At 35.1% G+C, this 27,347-nt stretch overlaps 1 protein-coding gene across 4 annotated transcripts in view; it reads right to left on the bottom strand.

Moving 5' to 3' along the window:
* Positions 1 to 27,347, bottom strand: part of BABAM2 (BRISC and BRCA1 A complex member 2) — a 159,857-nt gene that overhangs the window by 87,152 nt on the left and 45,358 nt on the right. For all 4 annotated transcript variants that reach the window (XR_005980028.2, XR_005980029.2, XM_030269196.4 and 1 more), the window contains 2 exons: positions 23,325 to 23,519; positions 19,444 to 19,518 (listed from right to left, as the gene is read on the bottom strand). Coding sequence is in view for 2 of the 4 variants with exons in the window: in XM_030269196.4 (XP_030125056.1) it covers positions 19,444 to 19,518; positions 23,325 to 23,519 (270 nt within the window). In the remaining 2 variants the exon portion in view is untranslated. The remainder of the gene's footprint in view (positions 1 to 19,443; positions 19,519 to 23,324; positions 23,520 to 27,347) is intronic.

The raw sequence follows: 27,347 nt of genomic DNA on the forward strand, positions 1-27,347 counted from the left end.
ACAGTTATTTAAAAAATGGGGAGAATAGAGCAGACACACTCTGACACTGATGCCACATCTCCTCAGGAAACTGACCTAAAACTACAGCTAAATAAACAACTTGGTTTATGTGAAATATGATAGGGAAACCCTTGACATAAAAATGTATAAAGAATGCCTTCACGGAAATGTGTTCAAAAGATATCAGTAGTAGTTCATTCCTTCTAGAGGTTATAATTTCCAATTGAAAGCCATTCTTGAGAAGGAAAAATGGAAATTGCTGTTATTGTATAGGTAGATAGATGTACAAGATGACTACGATGGGCATGTGCAGCAAGTCCATTATATGCTGTACTTAAGGTTCAATAAACCTGGAAAGTGAAGGCTCAAGACTGATAGTGGAATGACCATTTTTTATATAGATCCTCAGCTCCTCAGAAAAAGTCATCAATCCATTTTCTGAGAAAACAGTTGAAGAGAAAGTTTTGCCTTGATTAATAGGGAGGTGACAGAACAGGGGGTAAGTATGAGCTATAAAAGTCCCAAAAAAGTTCCATAATAACTCCTCATGTGAGAAATACAATAATTTAGCTTACTCTTGATTTAAATTACCTTTGAAAACAGAAAAACTGGATACCTATTAGGTGAAAGAAAAATGCAGAGTGGGCATAGACACTTCTAATGCTCAGCCTATGATGTACTCCTTGAACAAAGCAGATGAGGTCTTATCTTAGTGCTTCTCAAAGACAACTAAGATAACACTATTGAAAACTTTATTTCCTATCTACTTACCCTGGTAAAGAGCCACTCACTACCTGACTGTACCACAGGTTCTACACCTTATATAATATCTCAGAGTCAACAATTGTCCCCTTGTCTCAGTTCAAATAAAAAACTTTGGTGCACTGTTCATTAACATGATTAACATAATTCAAAGTGTTTCTAATCTGAGAAATGTTTTGTTGCACTATGCTTACATGAAGAGACCTTTCTCTAAAGCCCCATACTTTGTGACCTGGTAACTTAATTATACACAAACTGCTAGTGGACTAATTGCCAAAAACATAGAAACTTGTGTTTCCTTTAAAGATGAGAGATGCTGAGAGATACTGACTTGATTTTGAAATAGGCAAAATAAGAATTATTCTGCTGAGTCTTCATGTACAGAAGTTAATGTCTAGTTATAGTCTATGATTTTTTCCACCAATTTCATATGAAATATGATGTGATGTCACTCTTCCTCCATCATATTTTCAATGGCAAAATGCATTATCCAGAACAATGAATGGAACCACAACTTAACTGTCATGACATTGTAGACAAGGCACATAATGCACCGACTCCTCAAAAATTTTTCAACACTTCAATATATCAACTTTATATATTCTGTGATGCTTGTGTTAAACTATGTCAGCTAAAAAAAGGTTTATTCTTAGCAGAATATGAACATTCCCAGTGACTTAAATCTGTTGTTTAATCTAACATAGTGAAATTATTGTTAATGCCAGGTCCAATAGGAGATCCTTTTTCTTGGCTGTAATTCTGGAGGGACCTTAGGTAATGGAATCAAAATCTTGGGCTTTAAACAAGTACTGGCACAAACCTAGCTGCAGTAACCAGAGCAACCTTAAGCACTGTTGTAGTTACCTGGTGTCTGCTCAACAGACTATCTTTTTTTGAGCCTCAGGCAGTTGGTGAATATATATCTTTGCATTAATTCCCAGTTAAAGTTGATTTTAATTACATAAACTTGGGATGTTCTCGTCCTCACCACAAATGATGTGCAGTATTATTCTAACAAAGAAGTTCAGTAGAAATTTGCCAGCTCTGATAAAATCCTTGTTAGTGGATATCACAAATAAAGTAACTACTGATCTTCAATTTTACTTGCATTATAAATTATGTCACTTTATGTATTTTGAATTGCTGAAAAGTTTCTGTCTTCGTATTTTATCAAGGCCTAGCATTTTTATTTTATTTACACAAGGGAAGGTAAGTATCTTCCACATTTCAGCACCTGAAAAAGTAATGAAATGAGGTCTGAGGGTACCCAGCTCTGATACTGAGTGACCTTCATTAATTATTAAAGCTCAAAAAGAAAGGTAACAAACTTCTGACACTATTACCAACAGTAACTTAGGCATGCTAAGACTGATCTGCCTCAGACCTACAGCGTTGTTCTGTCTGAAGGACAGCACTGAGTCTATAATCAGAAAATAAACAAAACAGATCTTAAAAAACATACATCCTCTACAGGCATATAAAAACTCCAAGGACTTTGCAAAGAATACTCCAGGTATGATTAAAATACCCTCCAATACTGCCTCTCAAAGTCAAGATTTCTTATTTGTTATGCTTTTCACTTGACTAAATGAACAAACCTTATTAATTAAATAAATTCCATATAAGGAGGGTTTTGCTCCCATTGACATACTGAGGGCCAAGCAGGTTCCAGCATAGTTCAGAGCAGGCAAGAAAAAAGATGAAAGCCACTCCCTTCAAGAGAGCATGAACTGCTGTGGCACTAATCAATCTGACTTCTGGAGCTAGGGTTTGAGCTCTGTGTTGAGAACACTTAGCTAATACAGAGATGATAATGTCAGGTTTTGCATTCTTGTCTGAACTGATGCTGAAGCCATCAGCAATCCTGACACTGGTAACAGCCACCTCAGCACTGGGAATAGCAATGGTATCATAATAACATTTCAACACTGAGTTTCTTTTATAAAGTGCTGTCTTCTTCACAGGGTAGCCAGAGGAGGCATGAGGCCATTCCTAAACTCAATTTTGGTTTGATCAACCTGACACCACAACAGCTTGAGCTGTCATTTACACCTAAAGATCTGAATGCTCACTTGTCAATGTCGGCAGGAAGAGAATGACACCTAAGTCTCACCACTGAAAGCTTACTTCATGCTAAATTAATTTGATGCCATTGCTCATGTGGAGAGACTTGAATGTAATTTCCACTGTCTTCTAGTTAATTTTGACATATTGAACTGACATTAAAAATTTTAAATAAAGCCAGCACAAAAGCATTTGGAAGGTACTTATCATTCAAAATATCTCTAGTCTTGAATTTTTACATACATACACTTTAAGTTAACAGTAGCAATTGAAACTATTACTTTAAAAGGACTAAAACAGTATTTAAAAGATAACCTATGACTAAATAAAAAAAATTTTAAAACAGTAATTAAAAACCTTTTCAGTTTGTTTGAAATTAATAAATTTGCTCATTTCATCTCTACCTCCAACACTGCTATATCAAAGGACATTATTTGAAGAATTAAAGCATGTACTGAATGACAGCTCCTTAAATTGCATAAAGTTCAACCATGACAAACAAATACTAAAATGGATAAAGGTTAGCACACAGAATAGCTTGTACTCACCTATTAATAAATACTGTATTAAATTTAGCTTGACAGCCACAGCTAAATTAGCAGATGAAGTAATTATTGTATTTGATACTCCATGGCTTAAAAATAACAATTACTGGAATTTATTTTTGGTCTGTCACTACCTTACTCTAGCAAAAGTTCATATACCAGTTTCCCAGTTTAAAAATGTGAGATTAATACATCTTATCAGCGATGTTACAGGGCTTCAGTCAGTATTTCAAAACCTTTTGATTCTGACTGCAAAGTTCTCCATCAATGCTGCAGAAAGGAAACTTATTAATCTTAATTCCTTTAACTGCCACCAATTGCCTTGTGAACAAGAAAAAACTTTCAAGTTGCAGAAGCATTTCCAGTATCAGACAACTATCATTAGCAACATAAAATTCTTTTAATAGAAAAAGAATGAAAGAGTAATTCATTCGATGAGCCAAATTTCAGCCTGATGCTTTTATAGGAATAATAAATCTCTAAAACTAGGATTCATAATATTGATGCAGAAATACTGAGACAAACTCAAAACTATTAATGGTGCAAAAGACACCACTTCAAATGCTTTTACCTGTCTGAACGAGTTTTGCTGCTTTGACACACCTACAATTCTTGTATATATTTATCCCTCAGAAACACAGAACAAGCACATAACACAAAGAGGCCTTTATATATAATGCCATATAATTACCCTTTACATTTCAGATGGTTTGAAAATCTGTGTTTATGAATATAGTTCTGTGATCATGATCCTGTTGACTTCAATGAGGGCAGAGTCCACCTCATGGAATAAAAACACAGTTGTCTCTTGACTGGCCTGAACTGCACCAATTGGGCCAATTAGACCAGCCCTTCTATAAAGGTATCCGAAATATTTGTTTTTAAAAAATTGCATGCAACTAGTTTCATAACAGGAGACATAACACTTCTTGCCTTGATCACTTTCCAGCATCATAAACCTCTGCCTTTTTTTCTAACACAAACACAGGGAAGTGAAACTACCAGCTAGTCCTTTCCCATAACATGAAATATAATGAAAATTTCTTTGAAAAACAGGGAAGAAAACCCACCAACCACGAGGTATACACCTCTTCACTATAGCCTCTGGTTTAAACCTAGAAATCAACTCTTTTTCAGGACAGTTGGGTAAGTCAGTGATTTGCTTCCAAATGCAAGTGACTTTTTCTCATTAGTGACTAATCAGTTACTCTGTGTAACTGTAATATTGTTTTCAGTATTTGTGTAAGGAAAACTGAGAATCTAGATTTAGCAAAGCCACACCAATCTTCAAAAAAGTAATATGGCAATTTGCATTCCATACTGTGTAATTATCTATAAATATATTGCTTTGTAGGTTTTATTGATCGAAATCTATGTTTTATATCTCGTATTTGCACTATAACTAACTTTCAACAAAACACACTGCAGGAAGAATACAATAGAAAGAAGGAAACTCTACTCTCATTGCTGTAGTTCTTTACAGAAAATATTACAAAAGAACAACCAAGAAAAAAATTATTCCTTGTACTGCTCTGAAAATACAAGCACACATTAAGCATAAGTTCATTTACTGAAAAGTTGTCTACCTGCTTTTCAGCATGTAAATGCTTCCAAACCACTGAATAGCTGTGCAACCAATAATTTGTTGTAGAAAGAAATTTAAGACTGCAGTAAGAATCAAAACATTGTATCAATTTGAAACTGTATGCCACCAATAAGTTTTAAATATTTGCCCTTTGTTTTATATAGGAAAACCCAAGAAATTATGTGACTTTCCCTCTCAGCATCAAAATGAATCTCTTTAAGAACCTCAGAGAAAACAAAAAATATAAAAATTGTTCTTGCCGATTCTTCACGTTGATAATCTCACTGTGACACAAGGAAAGAGAAGACACTGATGGTCACTCCAAGGCTCTAAAGATATTTGGTAATATATAAAAATATGTATTTGTAATATACCAATCTGTGCACCACCCATGGACACACAGGCATGCAAAGAGCACATACTGTCCTCTTTTTGTGCTCAACAGCTTTGGTCACTTAAAGGTGAGTTTGAGGATTTTGGCATTACTGCTACACTTGAAAAGGAAATATACTGTTAAAAATGGAATGCAAATTGAAAAATAGTGCCTATTCACTTTTGAACTTATTTTATGATTTCAAAATCTTAAAATAAAATGTATCATTTTCCCACCCTAGACATCAATGCCCAGTAATTTGTCATCATTTTCAAAAGAAAAACAAAACATATTGAAAAATAATAAATAAACATTTTGCTATCAGTCATGTTTGTACACAACCAGGTTAGAAATGCATTTAAAAACTCTTATCTTCATATGCTAATTATTGGAACACACACATCACCAAGTTCTTTTACTTTTTCTTCTTTTTACAGGCAAGCTTCTAAACAAATGCAATTGATAACAGTCTCTAACTGTGGTGGGAAAAAACATGATAAAAGAAATGAGATGTAGTATCCAGAGAAGGAATTACACAAATAGAAGAAATATAAGTAGTTGTCTAAAAGTTAACTTTTTATGTTTATGGTATAAAAATTTGAGTTTTAAATTGAATAGTCATTTAAAGCTAAATCTTTATCACCAACATTTATCAGACTACTTCTTCCCCTGCCAATAAATTTTTTTTTCAGACACAGTATTCCTTCATGTGCTATTTAGAGAGAAATACTTCTCTGCAATAAAAATTCCTTCTGTATTTTTTTTCACTCCCTTCCAACTTATACCAAACAAGAAAGCATAACAGACATCCTTTTATGGTTAAAAAGATCCTGACCAAGGTTCTTAATGTTCTTGGACAAGCAATGCCCACATTACCACAACACTTTCTTGACTTAACACAGTTTGAAGATGAGGATGATGCTTCACATGCTCCAGGCTGAACAGATTTGTTAGGAAGACATGTCCTGACAGATATGCTTAAGAGAATAAGGCCATTGATTAATCAAGAAAGGAGTCCATTAAAATAATGGAATTAACATATTTGTAGATGGTTACTTAACAGGACACTGTCAAGGTATTTTTGTCAATTTTTGAATATTCCCTTCTCAATCAGCATTAATACATGCTTGGCTCCATATCTGCCTAGCTTTCAGTGTGTTAGAAGCTGGATTGCAATTAATGGCTGCATTAAAAAAAAAAAAAAAAAGGAAACAGTCCCGAACTAATCATTTACATGAAGTGATAAATTAAGCATTTGCAAATACTTTGTTTTCTGTGCTATAGTTTTGCAAAGATCTGAACACCATCATGAACAGGAGAAACAAATAAATACCTGGAGACAATACTGTAAATGTTTCAAAATAGTGTTTTCAAAAGTTTACATGCAGTAAGCTTCCAAAATATTAATCCAAGAAGAATATTTTTCATTGTATTGTTCAAAAAATACAAAATTAGAACACAAAGATAAAGAGATAAGACACTTTTCCAGTCTTTCTCTGTGATTCAAAAAACACTAGTGTCTTGTACAGCTGTAAATATCTTAATTGAAAGTATGTTCCAGAATTGTCTTAATATGGTAATGCAGAGACTATTCATCTTTCTCTACAAATTCAGACTCTTGTTTTTTTCTGTCCAACCCCAAAATAACTTTTGCATATTCAATGAGCAACTAACAGTTTTCATATTGAAAACTTATTATTGATTCTTTTAGCTTACATTTAAGGAGAGATTTCCTTCACAGTAACAGTGATGATAAACTCAGTGGAAGAAGAAGACAATCAGCTGCACCATGATCTACCACAAATGTCCCAAAATGGATCACTTGACTAAAGATTTAAACTGTATAATGGCTTAGAAGGGCATTCCCAAATTGTCTTAAACAACACTGATAATCAGATGATTAAGCTGCAGGAAGGAGTTTACAAACAAATTCCACTGAATGCCTTGGTGCTAAGCAAGTGTAAATACTATACTTGTGCATTCATTCCACTTGAGCCAAGTTGTTCTAAAACTTTATGGATGATGAAAAGATTTTCAATGTCATCAAGTTTTTCATTCTAGTGCAGACATACTGTAACATTTTTTTTCCTTTTATTTTAGTTTCAGATTCAGTGCACATGTAACCATTCTTTTCAGACACCTCCCCACTCCTTTCCCTGACCTGTTTTTGGTCTGAAAAGATAATTAAGTTCATAGAAGCTCTATGAAGATCAGCAGTCAGGTAGAGGAGAGACACAACTGGTTATTCCACCAAATACTGCAACAGGTCAATTCAGTTTGCCATGAAAGGCAGCAAAAGCGGGGACAAAGAGTGAAAACACTCCTCATGTTTTCACTTGATAAATCCTACACAGGACACATGGGAGAACAATAACAGCACAGCGATTCAAGATGAGGGATTAAACCTGTATGAAATGCAGCTTCACTATTTCTACTGCTCACAAATGTGGTGATTTTACTTAAATACGACATCTGTATGTGCCAAAAAACTGCTCTAGAAGAGGCATCCTGCTAAGCACACTCATGTTCTGTCTTGATGAAGAGCATTGCAAAATTAACTGAATTTCTTTTTTCAAATCCCACTTACACATATCACTATTACAATTTTCCAAGTTTCCTGGGAATGCATCCTTCCAAACCTATGAGACTGCAATTTTTTCAATTTTACATGGATCTCCACTTCTTAATTGGCTTTGAATGACTCTCAGTTCTTTTCTATTAAATTCTCTCTTTGTGCTATATCTTCTTTTATATTTAGTATTGAAGGACTATATTAACATAATTCTTATGTTACTCACCTTCTTGTAACAGTGATAACATTTCTGTATCAGTGGCATGTAACTTTCTACACCATTTTTCCAGGAGGGATACATTTATTCAGCTATATTCACAAAATTCATAAATAAAGAAGCCAAGGGAAAGTAATTCTGCATACTGCAATGATGTCTCACATGAGTCAGAGAAATAATATATGCCTCCAAGTTGCTTTAATAGGTATAGTCTCCTAAATGTGATACTATTATTGCCTGAAGGTCTGTAAACGGGCCTGCAGTTTGATCACACATCTTTTCAAGAAGGAGCTGGCAACATGTGGTAAACAGCAACAACAACAACAAAAAAAGAAACAAAGACAATATTTTAGCTATTAAGTTGCTGCCATACAGTAAAACTGATGCTGCAAGAACACAGTCATAAATGCCAGTCTTGTTTATTACAAATACAGTTTCACAGCTTCTTATGAAACATTTGCTATTGCATCAAGAGAATCTCTCTGGTAATTTTGGTAATTTCATTTCAACATTTCTTTTGTTTTAGGAAAGCTCATAAAACACTCAGTCCTAAAGCACTGTATTATTAACACCTCAGTCTTCTATTTCTACCAAACAAGTAATATCCACCTATAATTTACACATCTTGAAATAAAGTTTCAATAATTTCTAATTTCTGATTTTATATTAAAAAACCCCCGAAATTTCAAAAGGGAGCTAGAATTGCCATGTAAAAAAGAATATTAATACAAGAGAAACTGCTCTTCTGTTCAGTAGCTCTAGTGCAGTCAATGTTAATTACATAAAACAAAGCCCAGAAATTACTGCCATTTAACAGCCTTTTATTGACATTGTCAAAATAAATGATATGCATAAAATGAAATGGATACACAAAGAACTACATTTCACCTAGAAGGCTAAGTGTTGTAAATGAAGATGAAACACAGCTTTAAGAATATAAAATTAAAATTGTATTTTAGCTTAAATATTTCTCATACAGACTGCAAGTCAGATTGCACGTACTCTGGTTTCTGTTCTGCCATTTATTTGCTTTTCAAGTTTTTTAAAAATAAGTGAAAGAGTTGCAGTGCTTTTCTTTCATGCAGAACACAGCTCAATTCTGTGAACTTTAGAAAGAAGTTGTAATTGAAGTTCTAAATATCTTCAGAGATACCGTTATTGTCCAGATGTGAAGAGGTGCCCAAAATCACCTTAAGACACTCAAGCATACTCAAGAATGTTACAATGGCACAACAGTAAAAACCCATAATAGTGGAAAAATGGCCTAGGAGAAAAATCTCCAGCATCTCTGAAGTCACACAATTCTTTCTCTTGACAGGAATGGATTGTTTTCCTTGAAGAGAAGTGTGTCAAAACGAACCGAACTTAAATGACTGCTAATTTTAACAGTGATGAGTTGTGAAAGTTCTAGAAAGCGAGGAGAGGAAGAACATTGCTCTGGTTAAAGCCTTGGAAAAGCTCTCTACTCACAGCTCAGGATTCCCTCTAAATTTGCATATACCTAGGTCATGTTTCAAGTCCTGTCCGAAACACAGATGTTTTTTATATGTCACAACTCCTGTGAAGAATATATTAAATTAGAACTTGTGAGATGATCAGTTACTAATTTCATCTAATTTATGTAGGGAGAAAAAGCAACAATACCTACATGTATGTCAAAATGGGAACCTGGGTATAATTTGACCTATATTTCAAGAGCTTATCTAATCACTTAACAATAGTAAAATGAAAATTAAATAAGATTTATTACTTAGAAGAAGTAATGAGTCTAGGTGAAATGAGATAGAATTAATGATTTTTATCTAGGACACACATTATAAATGCTAAACAATGAAAATAATAATTTGGAATGAGCGTGTTTATTCTTTGTTAACCAACACATTATCCTCAGGGTTTTGCAAATGAATCACTGATTATTTACATACCATCAGTCAGTCATCAGTTTTAGTCAAGCCATCAGTCATATTTGTCTAACATTTTTCTACACCAGAAAAGATGTTACAGTAAAACATAGAATATCTGATATCTCCAAATATAAACACATTCCAATATATAAAAAGCATATATATTTCAGTAGTTTATTACTTGAGACAGCTACAAAAGCAAGTAATTAAAATGACAAAATATGGCAAGAGATGGAACAGCATGATCAGTTTAACTCTATTTCCCTATTTTCCTTCACCAGAAAGACTTCCTAATGGTATTATATGGATATATTATATTATATATATGTCATATTATGAATATACTTAAGTGTTATATATGCACTCCAGACAGTTCATTACACAACTCAAAACCAACATTTAATTCATGGACACCTTTTTGCCCAAATTTTGATGTACTGGTAACCTGTTAAGGCCCAAGGAGTGCACCTAATTGCACCAATGGAGCCAAACTAATGCTCCTCCCCACTGCCCCTTCTCTCCCATGGATGTGCTGTTTGCAAAGATTACAGGTCCCAGCACATGAAAGACATACAAGTTCTAGCATGAACACCTAAACTCTTAAAACAGCTACAGAGAGTCAAGAAGTCTAAGTTTTACTTGCTGTTCTTTCACTGTCTCACTGAGATGCTGCTGGACAAGGCAGACTTCCCTTTAGTCTTCTCCATCTAAAGAAAATGCCTACATACACCTTCTGTTCAAAATGCTGTGCATTTTTTGGTAACATGGAAGAAAAACAGCAGAACATACTCTTTTTCTGTTTTTACTTTATGTTTTATGGTATTATGATTAATGACATTGCCACTATCAATTAGACAAAAATAAAAGTGATGGATCAGTCAACCTCAGTATGCTTACTGCTGAAAGTAACTGTTTCAATGTTAAAACTTCAATTTTTTTTTTTTTATTTTTTCTTAAACCTCTAAACCCACAAAACCAAGCAAAAGTGAGAAGTGTTACACATGCCACTACATGATTATTTTACATATATTTTTAAAAAACCCAAACAAATGAAACCTCCTTTTAAGACTGGCAGTCATGAAAGGATTTTGTATATTTAACAAAAAGAAAAAGTTACTAATGCAAATCAGAGCATTCAAACCAAGCATGACTAAAAATCATATGAAATCACCATACAGATGCACATTCAAGTTAATACTATTCCTTCTTAAGAAGACATAGTCTACTAAGCTGAAAGCCTGAACAAAAGAACCCGAGAACATTAAACCAACCCAGTCCTTATAACAGCAACTGGCACTTTTATAAACAAAATTTACATTAAAATGTCAATATATGAGCTTCTGTAGGATTTAAGCTCTGATCTGAACCCTTAGAAAAAACCCCAGTACCAGAAAGGTCCTGTGGGCTCAGCATGGAAGCATCCTTCAGAAAATCCTGCCATCATGCTTTATGCACTTCTGCATTTGCAGATACAGATTTGCTGGTTCATGAGTTTTACAGATTATTTGCTACCTTCAAATTCTATGCTCAACAACTTTGCAAATATTTTTTTTCCTTCAAGAAGAAACAGCAGTGTAGAATGAATGCAAGAGTTTTAAAAATATGTATTTCCAAGACCCACTTTCCAGATTAAGACCACTGTACATTGCTTGTTCTACATACTACGGGCAGACCATGACAGATAAAACAAGCACCATAATTATGTAACAATCTGCAATTATTTTTATGGCTATTGAATTCCATTCTCCCTATGCAATGCATAAAATGCAAATGTAAAGCAATAGTACAAATTACAAGCCCTAACAAGGCAGTAAATCTGAACCAAGTCACGCAACATAACATGTCTATAAACTTTCCCACCAGATGCACAAAAGGCTTTCAAAAGCTGCTCTTTTAAACTTATTTTTCTTAACTTTTTAAAAGAAAATTAATGAAAATCCCCCTATCTCTAGTCACATCTGAATAACAAATTAATAGTTCTACAAAATTTGAGGAGATTTCACAGAAATAAAGATGAATATTGTAAGATTTATCAGGAGATGTGGTGGTCCTTTCCTTTACTATTGCATTATAAAAATAAAATGTTTCAAAATAAAAGATCTGTCATCAGAAATATAGTTGATTGGAGACTATGATTCATAGTAAGATCATAACCTATAAAAATCATCAGCTGTGCAGAATGAGCTGTTCCAGTTGACAGATCTTATTAACAAAATCTTCCAATAAATTACAGAAAATGCTGATTTTAAAAAATTGCTTTTGGCTTTCAGCATACGGAGCTTAAGGTGCTCCTGACACTAACATATTTTATGTGGTTTTAGTCACTAGATTCTACAGCGAAATCATCTTGTTCTGGAAAAGCTGTACTAATATGTTTAGTGAGAGTGAAGGGAATATTTTTTTCCAGAATTCAAATATAACATGTTTTGATCATGCAGTAGACTTTCATATAGCTTTGCTTCCCCTGGTTTGTGGGCTGAAGATATTAAGAACAAAATCATGAAAGGATGACTAATTAAATCATAGTGTCTGTAAGTATTTCTGTAGCTTCACTGATCTAAAGCAGTTATCACTTTACTTTTAAGCTCTCCAACACCAGAATCAATAAATTCTGTGAAAAAACAAGAGGTGACCTATTCTGAAAAACCCTGTGAGGGTCAATAATATGATATGACTACAATGGTATGACCAGCCAAGAAGCACAATACAGTGGAATATGAAAGATCTTATACACTTTTACCTATAGTAACAAATGTAACATCTTGCAAAATGAAAAACCAAAACAAAATCCCCAAACACTCATGGGTGACAGATCTTATGTTTTTTAAGCTGTAATGAAAAACTAGACACTCAAAATATTTTGGCACCAAAAAAAGTCTAGTTTTCTGATTCTACAACATTAAAACTACCAGAAACATTTCATGACATGAAGGCATTTTTTTTCCCCTCCCCATATTATTTTTGGCCTCAGTCAACATGTAAGGTTCAGTGCATGGAGTTTTTCCTGCGCTGGCACTGGGCTGCTACTCTGACAATGGTCAATGTACTGAGCTAAAGGAGCACTTCCTCATGGGTACTTTGCTGTTATTTTCAATGGAAAACATTGGCTAGCAAAAATAAACTGCAGATTACTGGGCACAGGCTAAAGTGAAAACTCTGTAAGAGACACGCATCAATGACATCTATACTGATAAATGTCTTCTACACACACAGCTTACATTTATTTTCCCAGCCTCTAGATCATGCAATTTACTGTCTTCAGGTGCTACAAATGCTACTGTTTCAAATACTGCCAGTACTAACTTGCAGAAACCCATTTCTAATCTAAAATCTCAATGGCTCATTATAATTGTAGGTTATAAAGTTTGCCTTCATTAACAGCAGAAGCCCAGACAATCTTTGATGATCCATTATTCTGTTTAAGTAAGTTAATGCAAGTATAGTAATCAATCTGGTAAATATCATACTGTCCTCTACTTTTAAAATATAAACTACTTGCTCCAAATGCTTGCATACATCTCAAGATAAGGAATACTTTATGGAATGAAATTCAGGAAGTTAACTTTGTGCCTCTGTCACAAAGTCTTAAGTAGTATAATATTAACAGCAATCTAAATTAGCCTAAAAGATCTGTATGGAAAGCACAGTTAGTTTATTGTGAATTATGAGGACTACATTTTATTTCAGGATTATCTGTCAGTCTTATAAACTTCCAGTTTTGCTATTGATAAAAGAGGTAAACTGACACCAGACACAACAGACCTGACAAGCTTCACATGGTATGCAGGTCCATCATTCTATCCAATACAACATAAATATATTTTGGCAGATGGTCAAATAGAATATACTGCATGACATTCTACACTCTTTTGAGAGGTAGCTGCCTGGCACAGACTAAAACAGTATAGTGCAAAAAGATCAAGTCAGATCTGAACTCCACATCATTCTTGCCACTGTTGTGACCACACTACACATCAGGTTTTAGTTAGCTCCAAACAAAATCAATGAAGTTTAAAAGCAAAATAAAATATTATTTTTCAGAATATTTAGCTCAGTTTTTTAAAACATCATTAGAACTTCATATGAGTGTATTTGTTTTGGTATTTGCAGCAATTTAATACAAACCTTAAATGCTGTCAAAGGAATCAAACTGCTAAAGCACAACAGTAAAGAAATTGGCCTGGAAAAAATATCTCATTTGACCCTGCATATTATATTTCTGTTGTTCTGTGCTACAGTTAATTACTCAAACATAGACAAATATAGTAGTCTTTTCACAGTACCTGGAATTTGGTCTACATTGTAAACAAAAGTTGCAGTGAAGTCTTTCAAGAGACTTCCAAATGATGAAATCAGACTAAGGGAAAAAACCCACAAATACGTTCTTATCTTTCAATTTGAACTTGAGTATAAACCTCTTCCATTGACAGTCTTACACACAACTGTTTGGCCCCTGGCAATGCGTCTAGACAATGTCTGTTATTTATTTCAGCTCTAAAAGATATGCACTAAATACAATGGTCATCACAAAAAAAAAAAAAAAAGCATCTAAAGAAACAGGTCTGTGTTGTCTATTTCCTTTACGCTTCAATACTGACAAATTATTGGAAGGCTGCCGGTCACAGCATCATAGCTAAATTAGTCCTGATATTAGCTATGTACTGGAGCTCAACAAGCAGATACATACACATAGGAAATGAGTACTTTAAAAGTTGCATACAAGAAGGTGGTGTTATTCAGGGAACATTTTACTTAGTCAAAACATTAAAAATCCCCATGGAAATAGGAAAAAAAATACCTAAATGTCTTGTTTTTAACAGCATCACTGACAACACTCTCTGAAATTCACTGATACTGTGCAAGCATGCTACAGTCACATAAACAAGTACAATTTGTATAATGATTTGTCATTATGATTACATATGTGCCCCTAGCTGACAAAATCTACCAAGAAAGAAACAAAACTACCCAGAATGAATGTACCTAGGTAGCCAAGAAGGTCCATGGCATCCTGACTTGTATCAGCAGTAGAGTGGCCAGCAGAACCAGGGCAGTGACCGTAGCCTTGTACTCAGAACTGGCAAGGCCACATCTCCAGTCTTGTGATGAGTGGAGAAGGCATCTGGGGTTGCTTAGGCTGGAGAATTTGAGACCCAAGGAGGACCCTTATCTCTCTCTGCAAACACCTGAAAGGAGGTTGTAATGAGGTGGGGATCAGCCCCTTTTCCCAGGTAACAATAACAGGAGAAGAGGAAATGGCCTCAAGTTGCACCAGAGGAGGTTTAGATTAGATACATGGAAAAATTTGTTCACAGAAAGAGCGATCAGGCACTGGAACTGACTGCCCAGAGAAGTGATGGAGTCACCACCTCTGGAAATGTTCATTTGATGTGTAGATGGGGCACTTAGGGATGGGCATGGGCTAATAGTGGACTTGGCAGTGGACTTGGGATAATGGTTTGACTTCATGATCTTAGAAGTCTTTTCTAACCTAAAAAATTCTATGAAAATTTTAAAGAGGTATTTTAGATGTTGAGCCTATTACCTATTTTATTACTGTGGCATACACGGTATCTGTAAAGAGGCAGAAATGCAAACTGGAGACTGACTCTCAAAATGAGTATGTATGGTGAAGACTTCCCTTTGTAAAAGACTGTGGAGAAAATGAAAAATGCTGCAACCAACAGAAAATAATTTAATTCGAAACGAACATGCTGATTAAAAATCCAACTGCATAAAAAGGCAAAGGAAAAGTATACATGGATTTTCCTGAGCCAAAGCCTCATTCTTTTCAAATAAGAGAACCTTAATGAAAGATTTATCATAATAAACTTTGCAGTAGTTTGAGCCATCAGCTTGATTCTGCGGCTGTTTCAACACAAAGTTTTCACTTAAATGGATTTGCATAAGAGAACCATTTGAAAATGGATACAAAGGTCCACATTCAATTAAAACCTTTGCCTTAAAGTATAACTTTCTAAAAGAAAATATAATGAATGTGCTTTTTAAGTGTAAGCCAACATTTCTTTTAGAACAGCTCTTTAGCATAGAAAATACACAATGATATTTTTTCTTTCAAATGTAAAGGAATATGGCAAGAGAAGTTATGAAGAGAGATTTATCTGCTGCAGGCATTATAACGGGTATTATAAAAGCTGAAGAAATTTTACTAGAATAACTGAAGAAATTTTGCTACAATTTTAGATTTCAAAGGAAGAAACAGTGTACTGTGCATTGCTCTTTTGACTATCCTTAGTATTCTTAATATACTCATCTATTTTACTTGAAATGTACACACACTTAAACTCAATTGTAAATTTAGTGCTACGAATACCTTTGAAATAACCTGGCAAATTCACCTCTCCAGGCCATAACAATCCAACTTATGCTACACCTCCAAACTTTTATTCTTTATAGGAAAAGTACTCTCACCACAATCAGTACAAAGTTGACAGAATAATATCTTATGATTCCAGAGTGTATTCTCAACAACCCCAAAGATTTTGTAACACTGCATACTTATCTCACAGCTTACATTGTATCATAAGCCAGAACTCAGGTTTGACGAAGTTTTACTGTCATGCTTGTAGTGTGATTACCTACTGACAACAACAAAAACTTCAGAAGAGCATTAGAAATCACTGGGATACTAGGGGTGATTGATTAGGCAAAAATAATGGTCTTTAATATTTCACCAGATTTTAACACAAGTAGTATTAATTAAACATAAAAAAGAAGATGTCAGAGAAAGCATAACAGGTTTGAACTTTGCAAATCATTACAGAGAAGCTACTATATTACACTATAAGATTGGCTACAGACTAGAACGCAATTCAAACACATTAAATTCTACAGTAAAACATTAAGCTGTTAATACACTAACAGCCTTCAATTACTGATTGCTCTTCCACCTTTCAGAGTAATATATTAACAATTATTTCCACTGCATCAATAAACGCTTTGTGAATCTTGTACCACAATTCAGCAGGTAGCATTGAAACCAGCATAACTAGCAGCCATGATGGAAATAAACTATTTTAATGCAGTACATTAAGGGTCTATTTATATCAAAAGTCTCATCCAAAAAAAAGACATGGACAACCTAAAAAAAAAATCTTTTTTGTTTAATAGGTCTTTTACTAATTTGGAGTAGTCAGAGTACAATTACTTAAATCACAACAGAGTAGTCCTGATTCTACCTGCTTTTATGTTGTTTATCTTGCTGTAACAAGAGATGACATTCATCTAGCTCAGAGTACATACGGGAAGTTAAAGGCAGCAAGGGTGTAAGATCCTGCCTGCTACAAAGCACACTCTGTCATAAGCCATGCTGGAGACTAAATCAAGCCATTTTTCTACTGTCAACAAATACTTCTGGAATAAAGTAATATTTCTTCTCCTGTGGCTACTCAGCCAGACTACATGTCATTTTCCTACTACAGTTGCCAGCTTGCACTGTAGCAGCTGATCAAGAAAACTGACGATTTCACTAGTACATTGCTCATCAAGAAGGATCTGCTGCTGTAAAAATCCAGGCTATAACATACAAAAACACATTAATTTTACAACCCCAAAGCTAAGACATTAAGATTTCTGAAATATCAAAATAAAGGCAGATTGGGAAACTTTGATTCTGCTACCTGCTCTGTGTGCCTCTTCACCTCACACAACATATGCATGCAAAATAATCACATGCTTTCCTTCAGACTAATGAATCACTCAGTACTCAGGATGAACAAAGCTCCAGAAGGAGACTTGTGGAGCACTAATGATTTACCCACAGTATACAAACCTTGTTTAGAGAAGATTTTGAGTGAACATGATTGGCAATCACAGTAGGGAGGATATGCTGTCATGCATTAAAATGTTACTCTTCAGAAACAACTGCAGATTCCATCACAGTGTTTCCTACATGATGACAGGTATGTAAGTCATAAACCACCTTCCAACCTGCAAGGTTTTCCAGAAACTCCATTCCTGGGAAACTGAGAGGTACAAGACAGCCCTGCAATTGAAATTATTGGAAATATTCCTTCTGTACTTGTCCTGAAACTCTTGACTCATTTAAAATTGTTCCTGAAAAATACAGCGCTTGGGAGTTCTGGCAGAATATTATACATTCTCAGTCTTTTTTTTTTCTCAGAGTCTTTCAGAAGCAAATCACAGATAGCCTGCAGTCAAGGTGAACTGTTGCTGTGTTGTGCTTAACACCAATCTTACAGAAAAGGCCTTAGCCAACCCTCTTACCTCTGATCAGAAACATTCCCATCAAGTGAGAAGAAAAAGTCCAGTGGAAGACAGCAGCTGGGAGAAACAGCTGCTACTGAAAGTATCTGCATACTTTCGAGAAGCAGCTCATTACTCAAACAGAAAATCTACAGAAGCTAGAAAGATCATAGGATTCCAGTCTCAAACTGCAACCAAAAATTTCAGTCAAGATTATAGTTTGCCTGCCTTTACTTTCATGGTTTGTAGCTTGAGACATCTTATTTGGTGAAACACTGAAGACTCACACTTGCAACTGTGATTTAACAATAGTTGAAGACAGTCCTAACAATAAAACGAAGAGGAGGTAATAGAATCCATGCTGACAATTTCATCTCAACACATTAGTTTTTAAAGATTAAGTAGCTGTTCCTCTTTACAAATATTCAAAAGAAGGCAGACAATCGGTTTAAAGGAAAGATCAATCTTGGCAACATCAACTGACTCAAACCTTGTCTGCAGTGCAAGCTCTGACGCTTCATTCTGACAGTCATGATAGACAAAAACACTGGATCTCTCAGTGCATTCTCTAAATACACTAACATTGCCCTTATGATGGGCTTCCACAGTAGATGCTTTAAAGAGAGACTGTCCTTGTGCTTCAAAATCCACTCATTTCAAACTCTTCCATGGTGGTAGTTTGTCACAAATTGCTTTTTCTGCTTTTATTTCTCCTCTTAGCAAAGAAATAAATGCTTTTTTATCCCAACTCGCAAGAATACTCTATAGTACTACTTTCAAACGTATCTGGTCAAATTTCTATTAATTGTGAACAATGAGTAAAATAATCACTGAAACTTTCAGTTCAAGTAACCAGAATTTGCTTTCATTCCCTGTTAAGAAATGGTATCTTTAATTTTGCCTTTCTGCTTCTACTGTCAAGACTATTGGTACAATGGAGACTGCTCATTAAAAATTCCAACACTGACATGTCATGAAATTCCAGAGACTCATATAAAAGATGCCACTAAAGTAGCGCACAAAACAACAGCATGCCCAACGTCACCTTTCCAAAACATAATCCAATCAGATTTAGAAATGGTGAACTTTCAAACTCTTGGAGAACAGGAAGGCAGGAAAGTCAAAATAATTACTAAAGACATTGCAATAATTCATCCTCTCTCACAAATACTGTCAACTTAGACAGTGACTTTACCTTGAGAAGGTATGTAGGAATATTGCTGAAATCAACAGGCAACTTCAAGAGGAAGCGAGCCGAGAATTCTCCAGTCTGTGGAAAAAAGGTAACATTAATGAGACCTGGTAGCTAAAGGAGAACCACAAACATTCTGAAGACTAAATATTATCCAGAGCTCATAACAAAGAGAAGGGATGAGATTTAAAACAAAATTGCTGAATAGCAATGGAGGGGAAAAAAAAAAATTATAGCTTTCACAGGTGTCACATGAAAAAACACCTTAAAAAACATTAACCCTCATTGCCAGTAAGTCAACAGCAAAAAGTAGTTAGAATAAAACAATGTGCATGACAAAAAATCAGACTGTATTTTGTTACACCCTAAATATAGATGTATCTTGGCCGTACTCATTTCCGGACAAAGGTCTGGCGAGAGCTGCAAAGAGCCTGAAAGCAAAGCTTAAAACTTGACAAATTGATGAGAACACATAGATAAAACAGAGGCATCTTTACAAACACTGCAGATATATGTAAGAGAATTTGTGTTTCGAAAGTTGAGCACGTATCAAAAGTGTCCTCTGAATAAAGTTAGAGAAAAAGAGTTTAAGTAGAAGGTTTTTAATAATTTGTCTTCAGAATTATGTAACTCTAAACATCTAGACAACCGTTTACTGAAAATCTGCCAAGTGTCCTATACACATTGCTCTTTTTTACGTATAAAGGGTATGTGAAGGAAATGGAAAGGATTTCCTCTCTGTTTCATACACTTCCTTAAAACCAGACTTTGTCCACCTGGTTATAAAGCAATAAAGTTAACTGGTTTTTAAAAACACAATACCTGCCTGATTTCCTCCTTGTTAATTTTTTGTTATCTCTATTTTTTTAGTTCAGTATAGTAGCCACATAGCAGCTATATTTGTTTGGTAGGCTGAATTACCAGTAAAGAAAGTGTTAAACATCGGTTTTATGCAATTAATTATAAAAAGTGTGATAATTTGAGACAAGCTAACCAATTCGTCAGTGCTGATCTGATTCTGGGTCTATCTACTAGGTATGAACTAGAGATAACTCATTCTACCTTTAAGTCACTAAACAAGAGAAAACAAGATTCGGAATGGAACTGAAATGTTCCCAATGGCAACCTTTCAAGTCATATCATTTGCCAAAAGGGTTTCTGTAATGTTGGGCTGTAATTCACCCTTATGCCAGCTAGCTAAGAATTGCCCTCAAAATTTGTCACTGGTAGTCACAAAAGATATGCAAAGAAATTGCTCATACAAACAACTATGCAACAAAAAGGTAGTGTACATTAAAGTCCACCTGTGTGAAACCTTTCCTGATAACAGCACTTGTGAGGAGAGGTACCAACTTCCTGATGCTGCATTACTGATGTATGCAGAAAAATCAACAATTTCTTGTGCGTATATAACATGAAGACTGCTATGATGATGGTCAGGGTCCTCACTTCTTATCTGGATTGAAATGGATATTACAGATAGTGCTTCTCCTCTGGACTTTCAAAAAATGCCATACAACATTTGCCATAAAATCCAGAAAATTATTTTTGGTATATACCAAGTCTGATGAACTGAGATGGCCACTGAACACATGAATGGCCTCTGATCAATGCTGCTCTGATCATCAGCTGCTCCAAAAGTCCAGATCTTTCATATCATTCAATCAAGACTATTTTGCAAACTAATACTTCCAAAGCCGTTCTGGCTGCACAGGAAGCAGCCCCTGTCCATGGTGCTCATCTCCCCTGCCTGAACCAGCTGGATACAGGCATCAGGTCAAGAGAGATGAATTTCTGGCCACAGCCCTGAGCAATTGGGTATTTAATGGGCTCCTGCATCCTCCGATATTCCTCCAACAAGAAGCCACTAAGCTAGATAACATTTTGCTGATTTGTCATATATCTTGGAGACTTGCACTTTAGGAAACTGGAGGCAGTGGAACAAAGGTATAAGAGCAAATTTCTGTTCCATTTTGGGTCAGACTGATGAATTCAGGCATTCTCTTAAAAGTACTTTTAACTCATGCACCTAAGATGATTGCTTTTATAACATGTGCAAGGCTCATACTTGATTATTTCAGAAATCTGCTGAACTACTACTACTGCTGAATTGATTCCTGAGGGACAGCAGCAACATGAATTTCAATGACTTCTAGTCAGAGAAGATAAAAGGCCATTTACCTCCTGTTTCTAGAAAAACAGTCCTATTTTGCTGATCCTTGAGACTAACAAAACAGTTGTAAAGGACAGTAAAGAGAACTACACAAGGCAGTTTCAAAGTTTTGTTTTAGGACACTAGTAAACAAGCCTCTGTCACATATACCAAGTTCACAGAATCTTCAAAACTGTCAAGAGTCTTCTTGACAGAATAAAGAAAAAAGCACACACTATGGAAAAATCTATAGCTCTGCTATATGAAAAGGATTTTACTTAAAATGTATTTAAAATTCATTTTATTTGAATTTTTAAAATTAAAACAGCATTTAAAATTAAAGAAAAGAAAGTTCTTTATTCAGTCACCAAAAACTGAGAAAAGACTGGATAAAATTTCAGTACAGTTCAGAAAGCCTTCTGCACTTCTGTAAACCAGTCTGATTAAATTTAGAAATATAGCAGGTTGTTTGGGATGCAAGCTATGGACAATAACATCTGTGATTAAGTTAATTTCAATCAAATATTCTGATCTATAAACATCAAAGAAGTCTGAATTTCTTTGATGAAGAAAATTAAATCTGGGTTCAAATAAAAAAAAACAAACCTAGATGACTTGCCTAATGAAAAAAAACAAACCAAGGTGAATGTGTAAGTTGTAAAGTAAACATCCTTGAATCACCTTAATAACTTAAGGATGATTGAAGTGATATAAAGCTGAATTCTAGACCTTGACAATAGGAGTGCTGAATTTTCATCAATTTTTAGACTGCACCTGTTTCAGAAGATACAGTTTCTGAAGGTCAGTTTATCTTAATAGTATGCTATTTCTGAAAGCAAGAGGGCAACAAGTCCATCATAAACACCATTAGGTATTTCCTGACATATCTTACTCCAAACTTCTGAATAAAAATATATCACCAGCAGAAAAAAACCCTGATTTTTCCAAAGCTTACTCTGTGGCAGAGATTGATTCAAAAAAACAGTCAATTTACACAGTAACCAAAATGTCAACATTGCCAATGGCCACATCTTACAGATAGTGTACACAGAGTGTTTCTATACAAAATGGCACATTTCCCATGTAGGAACCTAGGACATAACTTCAGGAAAATGATAAGCTAGTTTAATGTCTGACTGTCATATGAAAGCATGGTTACTGCTCTAGCCCATCTTGCCTCCTCTTGCAGAAAATTAGCTAGGTTAGTTTTTCCTCTCCAGTTTTTCCTCTCCCCTCCCAGAACAACTTATTTCAGATTAGACAAGTGCAAGAGAGATACTGGCAGCTACCAATTAAATCACCTCAATCATAATGTGGAAACATACCCTAATACATCCTACCCCTAAGCAGGCTGGTAGGCTGGCAGGGTGTCATACCAACGCTGTTATTCTGCCTCTCAAACCTTCAAAGCTAACTTGAACGTCCACATTTATGTTGTACTGTGTACTCTAAACACAGCACAAGCTTTTCAACAGTTTCAAAGTTTTCACCTATAAACCAGACAAATGAACACCAGGTTCAAAACCAGTTTGCACCTGGAAATCTGGTTAAACCAATGTAATGGCTGGAATACAGCAACATCCCAAACAGGGAGTATAGAAAATGAGCTGAAGTCAAATACAACTTTTCTCCATCGGAAACAGAAAGCATTGGAGATCCGCAGGAAGAACTTAAATTTTCTGAAGCAAGACTTGTATTTGTTAAAAGCATTTTAGATGAAATAGGAACTTACCCAGTTGTTTTTTTTGCCAGCATAGATTTCCATGTTTTCTCCATACTGGGGCTCTTCAAGTAAAGTCTGATACTCAAACATGAGGCGAGAGCTCTCCCGTAATCGGCTGCACTGAAATTGGTGATACTGCTGCACAAGCTCTTTCACAACAAGCAGGAGGCATTCAGGATTTGAAGGATTCCAGGAAGCTAAATTCTGTTGATTAGAAAAGAACAAACCCCAAAATTGTTTACAGCAGTAAAAGACAAGCAATCCCCCCTTCCATACTGATACCCAGAGGCACGTATGCATTTGGAACTTTTGTGACAAAGATAAACCACAACATTAAAATACAAAGGTTCTACCATGCTTTGGAAGAAAGCCAGGTTAAACAGCAGAAGCTTATTTTCAAATAGAAGACCTACCATAAAACTGATAAAAGGACTACTACCAGGTTTATATAGGCCCAAATTACCATTCTATTCTTTCCTAAAATTACGCTGTTTCATCTGAGAACTGGAAAAGTTTGAATTACATTAAAACTGATATGCAACACACAAGGATTAGGTAAGTACAACCTTGCACACTAACTGATTCAAAAAGCAGTCAACCAAGTGAATATGGCAAATTAACACCAACTACAGATGATGCTTCATTATCTCAAACAGTGGCTACATTACCAGTGGCAGAGCAAATGGGCTCTCTTCTCTTGCCTCAACTTTGTGATTTATTTCACCTTAACTGCCTCTTCACTCAAATTACCTTGACTCATCCCCTTAACAGAAATGTCATCCGTACACAGAAGTCTCTTTAATATGCCTGGCAGAAATTTTTATTACAGGTTCACTGTATTTCAAGAAATAGCTAACAGAAATAAAAATGATAATACAATTAAAAGAACTGTGTCAGTAGCACAGTAGTGATGTTACCACTCCTATAATTGGCTTAGATCAGTCTTCTGTGCACAGTTAAGTTTTATCCAGGAAGCATTTGGCGTTACAAACCATACCTAATGTGACCAATGTTACATGTCTACAACTAGTTGACCAAAAAAGGACCTATGTGAAAAGCAAAGAAGGACTCACCCTGTAGTCCATGCTGTTAGACATGAGACAGCACTGATTGAATGCACCTAGGTACTCATATGCTTTGCACTTCAATCTTCAATGTTTTTCTTGATACAACCTCAGAGCATGTCAACACAATCATGTGGCTTTGGGTGAGCTTTGAGTATAAACAAAATCAATCTGCATGTCATAGAATCATGGAATGGTTTGGGTTGGTATGGCCCATAAAGATCATGTAGTTCAGGGGTGGGACACCTTCCACAAGATCAGGGTGCTCAAAGCACCTTCTAACCTGGCCTTCGACACTTGCAAGGACAGCGTATCAACAGCTTCCCTGTGCAACCTATTCCAGTGCCTCACCACCCTCACAGTAATTTCTTCCTTATATCTAATTTGAATTTACCCTATTTCAATTTAAAGCCATTACCCTTTCTCCCACCACTCCATGTTGTTATAAAAACCTCCCCTTCCAGCTCTCTTGAGGGCCCATTAAGGTACTAGAAGGCCTATATCACACAGACATTTGACAATAAACTAGCTGCAACAGAATTTTAAATTGTATGAATTGTACAGTTAACATTAAGAAACTCAGAACTGGCACAGACATCTGTATTTTACAACTAAGTGATGATATAATACAGTAGCTTCATAAAATTACTTATCCATATTTGTATTCAATGTAGTTAGATGCCATGTTACTTCTTCCTGTAAGTTGCAGATATTTCATAAACAAATTCAAATTTTGCATAACACCAAAAGTAATAAATACAAGTAATAAACACAAGTGAATGAGTTGCACAGAGAAGTTGTTCAGTCTCTGTCCTTAGAGATACTGAAAACCTGACTGGACAAGGACCTGGACAGCGTGACCTATCTGATCCTGCCTAGGCAGGGCAGCTGGGCTAATGATCTCTATCTAAAGGCTCCTTCCAACCTCAGCTAGTTTTAGCTTTATGAAGAGGTTTACAAAAAGCTCAAAATGAAACAGGATCGTAGCAAGGTGAGACTCCACAGCTCTGGCCTGAAAGAAAGAAATGAGTTTGTGTATAAATTTTATCTTCTGATACCCCTGATACCCAGCAAAGACAGATAGAAAGCTTAATCAGTTACTCACCAGGCACCATGTTCAGCTCTACAATGAAATTTACTTGTAGCCTGATCTTGTAACTAAGATGGCTATTTCCATTAAAAAGTGTTATAACTTTTATTATTTCTGACAACTTTAGATATGTCCCTATGGAATAGTTTTGTGCAGACTTAAGTATATGTGTTAAATGGCTCAATAGTTCAAGTGTTTCTCTTTCCACAACTTTATACTTTTTTCCCACTTAATATATACTAAGATCATACCAAAATGAATTTGTAATTTTCAGCATCATCACTTGAAACATACCAGTCTAATTTGTCAGTGAAAGCAACGGGAAGTATTGCTGTGCTCTACATGCATGAACAGCTAGCTACAGGATTGAACTGTATTCCTATTTTCCTGCTCACTCTGATTCTGGTTGAAAGGGCTGTTTTGCATGGCTAAAATGCTCTTCTTGAACCTCTGCCTTTAAAAGTTACTCCAGCATCATAGACTTCACATTTGGCCACGGCTCAATGTAAAAGTACTGTTTTCTCTCCTAGGAACACTTACAAATTGGTAATATTATCACAGCCATATCTTAAAATGTAAACTACATTCCAGAGGAATTGGTCAATTGGTGATATTTTAATGCAATTTATATAAGTTCTTCAAATACTACAGAGTGACTGAAAACCTTGTTCTTCCTTGTCTGCTACCTACAGCTGGTAAAAATTTGTTTACAACTTGAACCTATTTAAGCTTATCCAATTCTACAAAATACTAGAGAAAATCTGTCAAGTAGACAGCATCTTCTAGGAAACACATTTTCTACCATTCAGTCTGAAACCAGACTGCATATAACCTTAAATTTCCTGTTCCCAAGCTGCTGCTCAAATAAAACATTTCCAGAAAGCCAGAGGATGTAATATGCCAGTATGTATTGATATCAGCCAGACAAGTGGGAATAACCTTTCCTCCTAATGACATTGGTATAACACAATAGAAATGTTCTGTCAAAGGAAATGACCAACAGTATTTTAATAACTGACCTAAATGCAACTGAACCTTTTGTTTTTTAAATAACGTTACACTACAGAACAAAAAAAGAGCAAGAGGAAATCCATTGTCATTTGTGAAGCACAGAGCTAAAGGAGTGCTCTTTTCAAACAATTCAAGAACATTGCATCTAAACAGTGTTTATTCTGTATTGCCTTAAAGCTACAGGTATCAAAATTAATGCTCTGACTGTAGGATCCTTATTAAACACTTCTCATTCAGCAACTCAAGTTTCAGAGTACAAACTGGTTATAAAAACAAGTCACCTGAAGGACAATTCAACTACTCACTCAGGACATAGATGAATTATAACGGATTCTCACTGATGAAAGAAGAAACATTTAAACAAGGGTTACACAAATTTTCTGAAACACAAGCTCTGATTTATATAAAACTTTTTTAGCTTTATAATTATATTATTGTAGTGCATGTTATTTGGCATTTGGCCACTACATTTCCACCCATTTTGTTAACTTTACAGAAGGGCTGTACTTTCCACAAGATCTAAAGTAATAAATTTTTACACAAACACTATCAAATATAGTGCCATGTTTATGGATGAAATTTCTTTTTACATATCTTAGTGTAACTTATTTGCCATAAGCACTAGGTTTATTCACCTGAAAATATTTTTAAACAACTTTAATCCAATTCCAACAGGATGTCAAGATATGTGCTATATTGTTCTCTGTTTCAAACAACACCTTCTTTAATCTTCCTTCTGTTTTTGAAATCAAAGATAAAGTAAGCAACTACCTGTAAAATACATTGTTGAAATCTGAGGCAGAATTTGATTTGCCAAGTTTATCCCTTTTAGAGTGTCTACATTGCTACAATTTCAGCATCATAGAG

This window comes from Taeniopygia guttata, chromosome 3, assembly GCF_048771995.1.
Source record: "Taeniopygia guttata chromosome 3, bTaeGut7.mat, whole genome shotgun sequence".
In the NCBI taxonomy this organism is placed as follows: Eukaryota; Metazoa; Chordata; class Aves; order Passeriformes; family Estrildidae; genus Taeniopygia; species Taeniopygia guttata.